The following is a 14,566-nucleotide window of genomic DNA, read 5'->3' on the forward strand; positions in this document are numbered from 1 at the left end:
AGTTCTTTAGCTGATAAGCAATGCAATCATTTAACATACTACTTTTAAAATTCTTGAACATTATCTCTGAAAACTATTTATTGAATCTGTGACATGAACATTTTGAAACCCTCTCAGATCTTAAATCCTGTAAAAATTATCTTTTTTAATATTATTGTAAATAAAAACTACTTAACTGTCTTAATTTATTAATCTTTAAGGCTGTTGTATCATGAATGTCTGATTTCCAAAAAATATTCACGAGAATAAATAAGTCAAGAAGAGAGTAGAAAGCAACTAAGTAAGTGAGAAACCTTAGAACACGAGAGAGGATAATTCCTCTAGTTCTTTAATTCCCCTCCCCCCCCCCATCATGATCCCATTTCTACCTCACAAATCTGGCTAGACCAGAGCATGTACACTGATACAGATAAGTGCTCTCAACAGATAGAATCCAGGTCAGATAAACACCTCAAGAACAAAAATGGGAGTAGCAATACCATGAGGGTAAAGGGAAGGTGGGCGGAGAAGAGGGAGAAAGGAAGAACCAATCGCAATGATTGATGTATAAACACCACCACTACCACCCCTGCCCCCGCCAAACACACATACACATACACACACACAGGGGGACGAACAACAGAAACGTGGGTGAAGAGCAACAGTGGATGGTGTGAAAAATAAAAATAATTTATAATTTATCAAGGGTTCATGAGAGTGGGAAGTTGGGGGAGGGAGGGAAAAAGAGAGGAGTTGAAAATGAGGATGACAACATATGTACAAATATGCTTGATACAGTTGATGGATGAATTGTTATATGAGTGTAAGATCCCCCCCCAAAATCTCGTGAATGATTTATTAAAATATATACATATATATGATAGTCTGTGCCCTAGTCATACATGTCACTGTATAACACAGTATAAAAGCAAATACAATGTTTGGATTTTTTTTAAAAGGTTAAAAAAATAAGCATTGGATCAAAAACAAGCGAACAAAAAATAATGCAAGAACCAAAGAAAGCTTACACAATAAAAGCCGGAAACAGAAGTAGAACTTTAAAGATTTCTCTATTCAAAAAAACAAATAAAAACATGTATCAGATCAGCATCTTTACTAAATTACTCATTACACAATAATTCCCTAATGTTTTGGAGTCACAATTACCACCCCTGCTCCACAAAAGATAAATAAATACATCAGAAATGTCATTAGATTAAAAACTCCACAATGCCATAATGCCTATATACTGAGGTTGACAGTTTCTGGACTTATCTTTCCGCCACTTAAACTGTGGATCATAGCTATCATGTGAGAGTGTTTGTTGAGCTCCTCTTGTTGAAGCTTCACCAGAGATTCTTTCTCTTCCAAACGGCCCTCTACTTGGGCCTTTTGGACTTCTAGGGAGGAAGCCTGAGGGATGGAAGAAAAGGAAGGAAAAATAATTTAGCGTGTCCCCTCTTCACAGACTATAAGACTACAACTGCTTTCCTTTTCTGTAAGGCAAATTATGCCGAGACATTATACACATGGATTCTATTTTGTTAACCTAGTAATATGGAAAGTTTAAAATAGCTATTAAGCAATATGAAAAAATGGGAAGACAACTTTCAACTTGCATAAGCAGTTGGAATGCTGCTGAAAGTACTTCTATATGGAATTACTATGAAAATAACCACATGAGAGTAGACTAGGAAATCTGTGAAGTGGTGTTAAAACCTATGCTTTCTTTCGCTTGTGCTCTGTAGTAGCTTCTTTTAATCTTGGCCTGTCTCATCTTCCTGGCAATAGATGGACTATTTACAACCAGACTCAACCATTATTCAAGCCAAATAACTAGGCCAATGCAGACACAGGCCTTAGACTTCAATTCAGAATGTTTATGCCTATTTTGTCATTTATTGATTCTGTGACCTTAAGCAAGCAACTTAACCTGAGACTCAGTTTCTGTATTTGTCAGTTGATAACATTTAGGCACCAATATAACAGATGCTAAAGTGAGGCAGTTTATAAAAGGTAATGTTTAAGAGCTTTTCCCAAATGATAAATTCTAAACAAATTTAAGTTACTATTCTTACCATCATCATGAGGGTAATAAATGGAAAGATGCAGGCCACACACTTTATATAGCAATGTGAGGGTGCTATCCAGGACTGGGAGCCCCTTTCTGTATTCTGTGCCCATGCAAAAAGCAGCAATTGCTGGCGCACCATATGAACTTACTTCATGTTGGATGGTTTCAGGGAACACAGGCTTTCATGTTTTAGAGAGCTCTCATCACAAATAACAGCAAACCACTTTTCGATCCAAACAAGGGAGTACTTGAACAGATTCTTACCTTAATGCTCAACTCTTTCCTTATTTGCTCTGTTCTGCTTAATTCTCTCCTAAGACTGTCAATGGTTTCTTCCTGATCTTCCCTTTCTTTCTGTAAGGCTTTAATCTTTTCATCTTGTAATGCTGCTTTTTGTTGCAAGTCTTAAAAAGTAAACAAGCAAACAAACAAACAAACTGGCTGTATCTCAGAGGTCTTTTATTGAATTACTCTGGAAAGGTTCAGAAGCCATTATAAAAAAGACAAGGAGGAAGACCATATATAAATGTACTGAATAGAAAGCGCAGCAGACTCCTTCTCTTACACTAGCATTATATAGAAAATGTACAGTCTCCTCTGCTACCCTTTCCTCTGGAGGTAATATACCAGCGAGAAGGACAAGCCTCAGAGGGGAAGGGCTATGGCGAAGAGAACAGAGAAAATGAGAAATGACCGAGGTAAGTATCTGTGCTCTAAGGCAAGACAGAAGATAAAAATGCTTTGGGGGATCATTTCACAGCAAAGACCATTAGGAAGCTAGAAACTAAAAGTTACCTAGCACTGCCACCTGCTGTTGCATTCCATCGCAAAATATTTACATTTATAAAGGCAACCATTCCCCAAATCCACAGATTTTAATCTGATCACCCCAACTAAAATGCTTTGGTGAGATGTGGTGAGATAAAGGAAGTTGTGTAGGAGGTGGTTTATGAGGTTAACGAACTAGAAAATATGTAAGAGGCGAAATAATCATTTGTGGTTTTCTCAACACTAGATTAGTTAAGGAATGCGCAATGGATCAATTAAGGAGCTACTTACTTGCTAGTTTACGTTCTCGGTCAACTAGTAGGTTCTGTACTTCTTTTCTTTGTTCTTCTTTCTCGATTAACTGAGCAATAGTTCTGTGGTTAAAAAAAAGAGTAAGGAAAAATCAATCCATCATATCAACAAGTATTCTAAGAGAAAGGTTTAAAGGAAAAGTAATTATCCTTCAATTGTATCACATGAATTTACATATATGAGCTATAATTCTAGTAATTTTATCAATACAATCCTGTTTGAAAAAAGAATTTTGTTATTGAAAGTTGTATAAAATAATTAGAATAAAGGACTAGAGAATTTTACTTTTCATTTTGTTGCTTGAGGGATTCATTCAAGTTTCTCACTGTCTCAATTTGTTTATTCAGAGATTCACATGTGATCTGTAAATCTTTATTTTTCTTTTCTGTACTTTCATTCCTGAAAAATCAAAGAGATATGTTAATACCTTGAGGGAGAAAAACATATCATGGAGAAAAGAAACTTTATAAAGCCAGAGTTTATGATTTCTACTAAGTTAAATAGGACTAGGAGAGTTCTAAAGGACAGTAAAAATAAGTTTTTGCCTACTGATATGCTAACAACCAGTATGAAATAGAAATGTCTGGAGTATTAAACTTATCTTTAGGGTTACAGAAGTTTATTTTAAATAGATTTCATTATATAACTTGCCATGAAATACACCCAGATATCATTAAGTCTAGAAATACAAACAGGTAATCATAAAAGAATAAAGCTTAAAAAGTTAATGATGCAATCATTAGCCTCTTGAGCATAATCTATGCTTAAAGTACCAAATAAACGAATAATTCAAACACCAAGTTTAGGATCCTCAATGACTTTTTTCCCCTTTAAAGTTCTGATCTTTACTTGCAAGACAACAGAACAATCCTCTTCTGAGGTGACACTTTAAAACCCAACCATCTTAAGCATAAAATATGCCTTATATTTCACTAAGTACAAAGATTAAAACATGAGTGGCCCTGTCTACATTGGCCACCCACAGAGGGCTTTTAAAAAATTGAATGCCTTTAGCTAGACTCCACCAAAAGAATGACCCTTCGCTAATGAGGTTCATTCATTCGTCACCCACGGGGCTCTTCCAGGCTTGAGTTTTACTTCTGAAGTAGGTTCTGTTGTTACTGCTGTTGGTGGGAACCTGTGTGCCACAGTAAAACTGCTGTCAGCTCTGGGTGCACTCTTAGGGGCTGAGTGCCCGGCTTGTCTTCTGAGTGCCACAGGTAGGTTTGAACAGCAAACCCTTTAGTTAGTAGATGAGAGCTTAATTATCTGTGGCACTCAGGGATTCCACGAAATCACTATCTTGACCAGTGCCTGCATTCTTCTGCAACCTGCCTTCTCACTACGAGAGTACACTTTAATTGTGCGCACTCCAACAACTAGACTTTGGAAAAAAAGTTGTTCGAAAAAAGAAAGCAGGGGAAAATGTCTGTTTAGAAATCCCATTGGAATCACGAATTTTCTAGATACCACTCATTTTCCACCCTCACTTTTAACTGGTGGGCAGCTAAGTCTTACAAAGCTAAAAGATTATATTATTAAGTATGTAAGAGTGGGGTACTTTCACACATCTTAACCCATCTTAAAACATAAAACAAGGAACAAGTTCCTCAGTGTTTTTATTATAAGACAATTAATTCATTGAATATATAGAGTACCCAGCTATATTATATAAACTTTTATACAAGGGGGCTTCAAAAAGTTCATAAAAAGACAGAATTGAATAATAATGAAAAATTTCCATGAACTTTCTTAAGAGTCCTCGTATATGCAGACTTATTTTAGATAGTAAGGAGGGATTTGTCAGTGAATAAAACAAACAAAATTGTTTTCTGGAACTTATGTCCTAAAAACAATTGTAGCAATAAATAAAAGCAGAGTCAACCAGAAAGAGATCGGAGTTTTGTCTACAACTTTTGCTAGTGAGTTTCAGGAAGCCATGCTTCATTCCACCATGGTTTAGTTTCTTGCTTACTATTTAATCTTACGTGCGATCAGAGAGACAAATGTTGGATACACACACACACACACACACACAAAGAAATGGAGGGGGCTGTTAACTGAAAGGCCGTCAGTTCAAAGTCACCAGCCACTCCACGGGAGAGAGAGAGATGATGCTGTCTGCTGCCCCAGAGATTTAGGGTCTCGGCCGTGCAGGGTGGCTAGAGCCCGAATCTCAAGATGGCAGTGGGTCTATCGGATTTGGGGTGGGCTCACTCCAGTTTCTAATGTGACACCGAAGCTTGTGCTTTATTGATTCACCTCTGAAGAAGTTCCATGTAGGATTTTGTCAGTATTTCATGTTCCTCAGCCACAGACTCTAACTTCCTATTATGTTGGAAGAGATGCTCGATGTCCTTCTGGGCTCTTTCTGATTCCACCTGCTGCGCCTTCAGCAGCACACTAAGCTCCTCGTTTTTCCTCTCGACCTCTCTCAACATGTTAGCAAGTGTCCGCGCCTTAAAATCAAACAGAAGAACGAATGTGTTTTCACCCTTATTGAATCAATATACTCAATTTATACAATTTAAAAGATTTACCAAATAACTAATAGAAAAGCATCTATTACTATTTAACTACTAATAAACTGGATACTGTTAATAACATCCTCATTATAAATAGATTAATGGACATGAACAATTACTACATGACAGCAGCACTTAGCTTATGTATTTTACATATGGTACTCAATTAAAAGGGTATAGTGCTTGGATTTATCCACCAAAACAAAGTTTGTAGACATTCTATTTCTGTTTGAGCGTAAGACCTTAGGTATATACTATATATGCCTAAGAAATATAAGCCAGTCTAATAAGGAAAAACAATCTACATTTAATATGAAATAACTTAACACATGAAACGTATGGAAGCAGAAAAGGAATTGGAATGTGAAGTGAACTTTCTGTCACTTAGCTCTAAAAATATGTTATTAGGTAAATACCTCAGCCTTTACAGTGTAGCATGTGGTGTAGTTATACCTACCTGTAGTGTGATATTTTAGGAAAGACTTTCAGTATCATTGGTTAAAATACATTCTTTAATAAGATACAAGATATTCTTTAATAAAAAATCAGACATATCTAATAGACAGAATTCTAAATGTAACTTGTAAGGAAAAGGATTTTAAAAATGTGGGGAAAAAATGTGGTTGAGGAGAGAGATGTACAAGTAATTTTCCTTCTTGGAATTTATGATAAATCTAATTCACATGTCAAGATAGATGCACCCATGTTAAAATAAGAGTAAAGATAAGGTAATATTTATTTATCTATTTTTTAGAGTATCTTATTCTCAAAGGATTTAAAAGTTATTTTACTTATCACTGATTTTAAAGTCTCTCCGAAAACCTCGGAAAAACTTTACTGCAATTCACTATAAAAGACAATTGTCCAGATTACATCTGATTCTGAGAATTTTGTGAATCGTACAGTTCTCATCCATTACGCACTCTATTATAAAACAAACAAAACACCAAGCTTCTTGACTTCGACAACCCATGGGTTAGGGCAGGACTGACGTATACATGTCTCGACTACAATTTTCACAGGAAGCACATTGCCAGGCCTTCCCTCTGCAGCACTGCAGGGTGGGTTTGAACTGTCAAGTTTTTGGTGAGTGAGTGTTCGCACTACCTAGGAACCTAATATACTCTATAACCTTTAATGTCTTGGTTTTATGTACATAGCAAATGCCAAACTTAAGAACACTCATCACGTGCTGGTGATACAGAACCCGTCTTTGAGGGGTAGAGAGGCGATAGAGGTAAGAGACTTTTCAGTGTAAGACACGTGTGAAATCAGGTAAGCGCAGAACAGATGCTTATAGGAAGGATCATCAAACATATGTTGGGGGAGAAACTAGAAAAAGTTTCTGGGAACTGGAGTTATTTAAACTGAAATCTGGATCATTTGGAGGAACTAGGGAAAGGAGAAATGAACCGACATATGTAGCAAAAAGCACAAGTGGGAGGTAAACTCAAGAGCATGGCAGGTTTTAGAATGACAAGTATTGTGATAGGACTGCAGAGAGTGAGTGGAAATGCATGAAGACATCTGAGAAGTGGTTAGGAGACCCGATTAGATTAGCCTCAGAGAGACTGTGCATGTGTGGTGTGTTCAAGACTAAACTTTGGCAATAATGTAAGGAAGGTTGATAAGAAGGTACTAGAGTGAAAAAATAGGAAAACCAGTTGAGAAGCCTGCTGTGAAAAATGAAGAGTTTGACCTATATCAAATAGGGGAGGAAGAGAGACAAGGCAGAAATGAATAATGTTTATAAGGTAGAAGCAACTAGATATGATGAATGACTAATTATGGGAGGCAAACTGTAAGCTTTCTAGTTTTTTTTGACTGAAAAACTCTAAGTGGAGGAGAAGGAATACAAAAGAATAACTTTTTTAAAATGGGAAAGGTAATGAGCTTAGCAATTCATTATGTTGAGATTGATGTGTTTATTATATATTTAAAAAGATCTGGGTGTGTGGTGAAGTGAAATTGCTTAATATATCTACAAACCATAGAAGCATCTTCTAACCTTTGTAACTCCAATTCAGTGACTGGGTGGATGCTTACAAATAAAGTACAGAGAACTCTGACTTGGGAATTGGTCAGCTTTGCCATTCCATTGAGTATAAAAGTGAGCTATCTCATAAGCAGACACAGAGAACCTCAGGACCACTGCGAGAAGAGCAACCAGTGGAGTGCATGAGAAATTGATGCTAATGTGGTGAAGACAGCAGAGACCATGAGACAGAGCAGGGGGGCTGTGCCGTGAGGCAGGACAGTTGGGTTACCAGCCCACAGAACAAGTAAAGCTGCGTGCCTTCAGACAGGAAGCTGGCTTGTTGAGTCAGGTGCCATTTACCAGCCCTAAAGAAGCTTTGTTCATACTTGTCAGAGGAGGGCAGAGGTCAAGGGACATGTGGCTGAAAGAATAATGGCCAACACACACGGCTGCCAGTGTTGGCTAAAAAAAGGTGCTGTGAACAAGAAGACTGACTGTATCCTTAAGGATTTCTCATCCAAACTTGACAATAACTTATTAACTTCTCTAATAAACCCCATAATCCTGAGTATTGTAAGTTTTTGTGTGGCCACTGCAACAGGTTACCAGCCCCAGCAGAGAAGTGCACTGCCATGGGAGACCTGCAGGGCTTAGCCCCGGGGAAGGAAGGTTGGCAGATGGAGGCATGGTGTCCTAGGAATCACCCTTGGGCAGGCATGCAGTGGGATGCATTGTTCCTTGTAGCTGGAGGAGGTCAGATGTGGCCCCCGTACCATTTCCCCAAGGTTGGACGTAAAAACCTGGGAGCTTCAATAATTTGCTAATGGTTGAAATGGTTGGCTAATGGAGCATGACGCACTTTACGAAGGGCAGAGAGCAAACCCAGGGAGCCACCAACAAGAAGTGCGTGAAGGAGGAGAAGCTCACAGAGTGGATGGAGGAAAATGCATATGGTGCTAGAAAGTCCAAGACAGTAACGCAACCAAAATTAACGAGGAGAAAGCTTTAAGGTGAGGGAAAAGGTATGTCAAATGTTGAGAATTTGTCACAGTAACAAATATGCAGTTAATATTTTGTACATGTTTTAAGAGACTGGATGGCACAGTGGTTAAAGCGCTGCTGCTAACAGAAAGGCAAGTGGTTGGAACCCACCAGCCACTCCATGTGAGAAAGATGAAGCAGTTGACTTGTGCACGGATTACAGCCTTGAAATCTGTCCTTTAGGCACGCAATGAGTTAAAGTCGACTAGACAGAAGTGGGACTGTTTCTTTTTTGGCACAGTTCCAGGTCATTATTTGCTTTTCTACTAATAAGGCATAGTTTAATGTTGTACCCACCTCGGTCTCTGCTTGAGTTCTTTGACAGCGATACTGAGCGATCAGTCTATCGGCCTGTGCAAGGGCCAGAGCTTTTGCTTCTAAAAGATCTTGTAGCCTGCTTTCTTTGGACTATAAGAAAACATACCATTAATTATCATTTACAGAGAAACATTTATAAAATTTAGTTATTACAGTTAAAGTAGGTTCATACTCACAGCTAAAGTGGACAATTTCATCTCATATACATCCATTATGTCAGAAATCCTTACATCATTAATCTGATCCTTTACCTAGGTAATAATAAGAGTTCGAAAGTCAGAAAATTTTAACACTGGACAAAATATCAAAATAAATTTCTATCATGAAACTAAGTAATTAAAGTTTAATGAGTAACAAAGTAAATTAAAAATAAAAAGAAAAAAAAGAGATTTCATGCCTTATTAGGATGGTCACCAGTAGTTCGCTAACCTGGATGTTACAGAACAGTATCACGGTAAGACACGGTATGCTTGTGGGAATTTAACAAATATTTCTTTAAAAATATTTAGGGTGTGGGGACAACTAAGAATAGAATGGTAGAATTTTATGAGTCTTCTTCCTTTTATCTTACACATTTCAAAATATTGTAACCTTTATGTAAGGTTTTAATGATGGCATTTCCATTTCCACCTGAAGTTCTAGATGTTTGAACCAGGAGTGTGATTGAGCAAAACCCTATTTATAATTTATCACTCACCACCACTCCCGACTGAAGCTTCTCTATTAATTCTTCAATGTTCAATCCAGGAATGCTATCTTTTAAAACTGGAGGTGTCAAGTTGTGGTTCATGGACTGCAAAGATATTTTTCTGGGGGCATGTTCTGTCTCCTGCTGCCTGTAGGCATTATTTGCTGCTATGCTCTCTCCAAGTCTGAATGACAGGATCAAACAAGGTAAAGAAATAATCAGATAAAAATGAAGCAAAACATACAGTGCAGAAGTAAAGAATCTTTTAGAATGGGCCTTTTTATATAGAAAGTGTCTTCAAAAAATCTTGAAACAACCTTCTTTGTACCCATGATAAAACAGGGTACCAATACATTCTGCAAATGTGCAGCATGAGTCACTCTTTTCCACTGTAAACATCTTTAGTAACACCACCTCTGGTTTGGAGGCACTTGGAACTGTTTTGTAAGTATGGGTTACTTCTAAAAATCATTAAGAACACCCACTCCTCACTTATCATCTATCTTGTTATCTAATACTTGGCATTCACAGCAATGGTAAGAAATCTACCTGAATTGCTACAAAGCTACGTTTTTGAGTGAGTGCCTTCCACCTGAATCCCCAGTCTTTGATCCCTCCGATTCGACCTTGAGGGAACAGCCCCAGGAGACTGCCCAGAAATGCTGCCTGGAGCCAGAGGTGGTGGATGCTTCACGGGTGAGTTTTACATAATGATGGAGTCCCTCAACTTAATCATATTGCTACATGAGGAGTGGCTGGACATAATTATTAAGAGATTCAATCTCAGGGTACTATCACCTGACCTTTACCTATATCCTCCCCCCTGGCCCTTCTCCTCACTAGGTTCTAACCAAGCTAACTGACAATCTGTCCTTTAAAGCCCCAGCTTGCTCTGGTCACAGGGTCTTTGTAGCAGCCATTTCTTTGCTGGGAATATTCTTCTCCCCAATTCCGTGTAAGGCTGACATTTTATCAAAAGGTTTCATTTCAAATGCAGCACCTCAGAAAAAGGTCTTCACTACCCAATACTAACCCTGCCACACAAAACTGATACACACAATATGAAATTCTGTTTAGCTCCCTTGTCTCTCAACTAGAATATAAACTTCAGAAGCATCTGGTCTTACTTCCTGCAATATCCATGTCTAGATGGCCCAACACACAGCTGATGCGCCCTACCTGCATACTAAATGTTTCACTAAAAAACAAAGCACAACAAAATTCAGCTTGCCCATCCATCTATCTATTCAGCATATAAACTGAGGAGCTCTGATGAAGTGGTGGGTGTGCCCTGGGCTGCTAAATGCAAGGTCAGCAGGTCTAATCCACCAGCTGCTCCATGGGACAAAGATGGGGCTGTCCACTAGAGTAAAGTTAGTGGAGGAAACCCACAGGGGCGTTTGAACCCTGTCCTATAGGGCCGCTATGAGTTAGCATTGACTCCACTCAATGACAATAAGTTTGTTCTTACTGGAAAACAATGCCCCAACATAAGATTGTAGGCATAAACAGACACCTGAGTGAGAGGTCAGGAAAAACTTTTGAAAACATAACTCAGTGAAAGGTACAGTGAAAATGGTGGACGCCATGGCCGCACATGCACAGGGCAAGATGGGCCTCCCATTTTCAGTGGAGCTGCAGCTTGCCACTCTGAACCGCCGGAGTCCTTGCTTCATGCATCCAATGACAAGCAAGCCACCCAAACAAGCAAACAAAACAACAGAGCATCTTCAAAGATCCTGCGTACAAAGAAAAGCTCCTTGGTGGTTAACTCATTTTATTTTATTAATTCATTTTACAAGGAAGCTTTAATACATACTGTCTAGCCACAGTTTCTTAAGTCTTAATTGATGACCACCTATTATCATTCTGAAAAGTGGGTTTGTTAGATCACTTAATAGCAACTGCAGGGGCAAGCAACCCTCCTCTTAGACCCTTTTATTATAAGCTTGAAGGCCATACAGTCTCTGTTGCAACGAATTAACTCTGCTGCTGTAAGCGCACACCAAATGACACAGAAAATATGAAAACCAATGTATGTGCTGTGCTCCAATAAAACTTTACTTACGAAAGCAGGTGTCTTATCTACTGGCTATTGCTTACCAACCCTGGCATATAGAAAATATATTACTTAGCAAAAACTTTTGGAGCTAGTTCACACAACGTTCACATATTCACTTGTATAAATCACTTTATTTCCCCCCACCCCCACATTCACGTTGAGCCTTTACTAGATGATTTGCTAATCATCAAGTTTACAGTCTTAAACATATGAATTTTCAAGATGATTATAAACATGCTCAATGAGCACAGTGACTTTTGCCAGGGTAACATCTACTTCATTTTGAGAGAGGAGCTCCCACGCTTCTTTAGGGAAGCCCTCCCAGACCTAACTAACGTTCAGCGCAGGCAGTTCTCAAAGTTGACCCTCTCCTTGGCACCCGACCAGACTCTAGTCACTGAGAGCACTGCGCACTTCTCACAGAGGTAATTGGGAAGAAGAGACCCTTCTTACGGGGGACGTAGAATGATAGGCTGGAACTTCTGGAGAGCAGAAGCCACTGCATCAGAAATAAACAGATGGTGACAGACTAAAAAGCATAATGAATTGATAATACACAGAAGCACCTGGATCAAGCTTTTCTATAAGTGACAGTATGCCTGAGCTTACAGTTATAGGAGTTAAAATTTTATCTTAAAAAAATTACAAGATTATTTACTATTACAGTAAGTATTCATTTAAGTTCTTTACCAATCTATTTACAGTGAAAGGATTGCTGGTGGTGTCGTGGTTACACACTGGGCAGCTAACTGCACGGTCAGAAGTTTCAACATACCACCGGGTCCCAGGAGAAAGATGGGGCTTTCTACTCCCGTAAATAGTTAGCCTCAGAAACTCAGAGGGGCCATTCTACCCTGTTCCATAGGGTGGCTATGAGTTGGCACTGACTTGATGGCAGAGTTTGTCTTATTCTTAATCTGCCTTGAGGAGTGCTAAAGAAATGGAAGAGAGTATTCTGGTACCACGAGAGATACATAGCAGATGATTTCAACTCACACTAACGCAGGAAAATCTGGGAGTGGTGCAGCTTCCAATAATATTTCCAGTCCAGACTGTACTTGTTCTCTATTATCTGATGTTAAAGCAAAAGCTAATGGAGTAATTAGACGAGAATCCTAAACAAATCAGAAAAAGAACAAGTTATCTTGTAAAACAGAACGAATAAACATTAGAGTGAACAAGCAGAGCTAAGACCTAACACCATTCTGGACAAACTCCAGAGTGTTTTCATCTGGTGTTGGAAAGTATTATTTATCTCTACCTTGTAGCGACTGTGTACACTGCTACGTAATCAATGTGAATACATACTAGCTTAGTAAACAGTGGTCAAGACAGTGTGGTGCTGGTATAACGACAGATATTCAGACCAATGGAAAAGAGATGAAAACCCAGAAATAAAAACATAAGCATACAGACAACTGATTTTTGATAAGGGCCCAGAAAATATCAAATGGGAAGCAGATAACCTCTTCAATAAGTGGTGCTGGAAAAAATGGATATCTACCTGGAGAAAAATGAAGCAAGACGCTTACCTCACTCAATGCATAAGAATAAACTTAAGGTGGATCACAGACCTTGAGGCAAAATCCCAAAATATTAGGGCAATTAATGAAGGAATTGGGACAAACCTGAGGACATTGGCACAGGAAATACATAGGCTACTGGAAATAGGGAAGGACACAAACACAGAGGAGCCACAAATTGACAAGTGGGATATACTGAAGATAAAACACCTGTGTACATCAAAAGAATTCACCAAGAGAGTAAGAGAGCCCAAAGACTGGGAAAACATCTTTAGCAATGACACATCAGACAAAGGCCTTACCACTAAAATCTACAATACTTTGCAAGCTTACAATAAGAAAAAAACTAACTGACCACAAAGGACCCGAACAGAAGTTTCACAAGGACAGAAATCCGAATGTGCAAAAACATATGAGAAAATGTTCTCGCTCCTTACCTATAAGAGAAGTGAAAATTAAAACAACAATGAGATACTACCTAATACCCTCTAAGATAGCCCAATTCAAAAAATCAGAAAGCAACAAATGTTGGAGGGGCTATGGTGACTCTAGTCCACTGCTGGTGGAGCTGTAGTTATGTACAGTCACTGTGGAAATCGACTGGTGATTTCTAAAACAGATGGAAATTGAGCTACCATATGACCCAGCAATCCCCCTACTGGGCATATACCTAGAAGAGGTAAGAAACAAACCATGATCAGATATCTGCCCCAATGTAGATCACAGCACAGTTCACAATTGCAAAGAGTTGGAAACAACACAAATTTCCATCAACGGACAAATGGATCAAAAAACTGTGGTACATGCATACATACACATCCCTAAAGGCAATGATGAACGCACGAAGTACATTGCCATATGGGAAGAACTGGAGGAAATCATGCTAAGTGAAATAAGCCAAGCACAAAAGAACAAGTACAACATCAGTCCACTGAGGTAAGATTAAAAAAAATGGGGCATACAGGAAAAGCTCCTATGTACATACATTCCTGGGGTGGGGTGAGGTCCAGCTACTATGGCAGGGACCAAATACAATCCAGGGATACATATGGCAGCCAACTAAATAGGAGGATGAAACAAAGACTAAATAAAAAAGACATGGGTGGGCGTGGACCAGGGCACTAACCCACCCAAGGGGTACTGTTTACATCTCCACAGGAGAGGGAGAGACCAGGCTTCAACCCGATGTGCCAAGACATGAATACAACATACCACAATGTACCAGGGAACCAAGAGAGGTTTTCAGGGCTAGCTGAAATCCCAACTATGTGGACCCCCCTCTTTCTGCACCCCCCCCC

The 14,566-nt window shown here is 38.9% G+C and overlaps 1 protein-coding gene across 1 annotated transcript in view; it reads right to left on the minus strand.

Moving 5' to 3' along the window:
• Positions 1–1,032: 1,032 nt before the first annotated feature.
• CIP2A (cellular inhibitor of PP2A) overlaps positions 1,033–14,566 on the minus strand; it is a 44,008-nt gene continuing 30,474 nt past the window's right edge. Inside the window, exons 13-21 of the mRNA XM_004706389.3 lie at positions 12,742–12,860; positions 9,693–9,867; positions 9,172–9,246; positions 8,975–9,085; positions 5,396–5,592; positions 3,419–3,532; positions 3,113–3,195; positions 2,318–2,457; positions 1,033–1,392 (exon numbers count right to left, since the gene is read on the minus strand). Of these exons, the coding sequence (XP_004706446.1) occupies positions 1,222–1,392; positions 2,318–2,457; positions 3,113–3,195; positions 3,419–3,532; positions 5,396–5,592; positions 8,975–9,085; positions 9,172–9,246; positions 9,693–9,867; positions 12,742–12,860 (1,185 nt within the window). The 3' untranslated portion in view covers positions 1,033–1,221. The remainder of the gene's footprint in view (positions 1,393–2,317; positions 2,458–3,112; positions 3,196–3,418; positions 3,533–5,395; positions 5,593–8,974; positions 9,086–9,171; positions 9,247–9,692; positions 9,868–12,741; positions 12,861–14,566) is intronic.

This window comes from Echinops telfairi, unplaced genomic scaffold, assembly GCF_000313985.2.
Source record: "Echinops telfairi isolate 266 unplaced genomic scaffold, ASM31398v2 ScPeMD7_6;HRSCAF=24_0, whole genome shotgun sequence".
Lineage (NCBI taxonomy): Eukaryota > Metazoa > Chordata > Mammalia > Afrosoricida > Tenrecidae > Echinops > Echinops telfairi.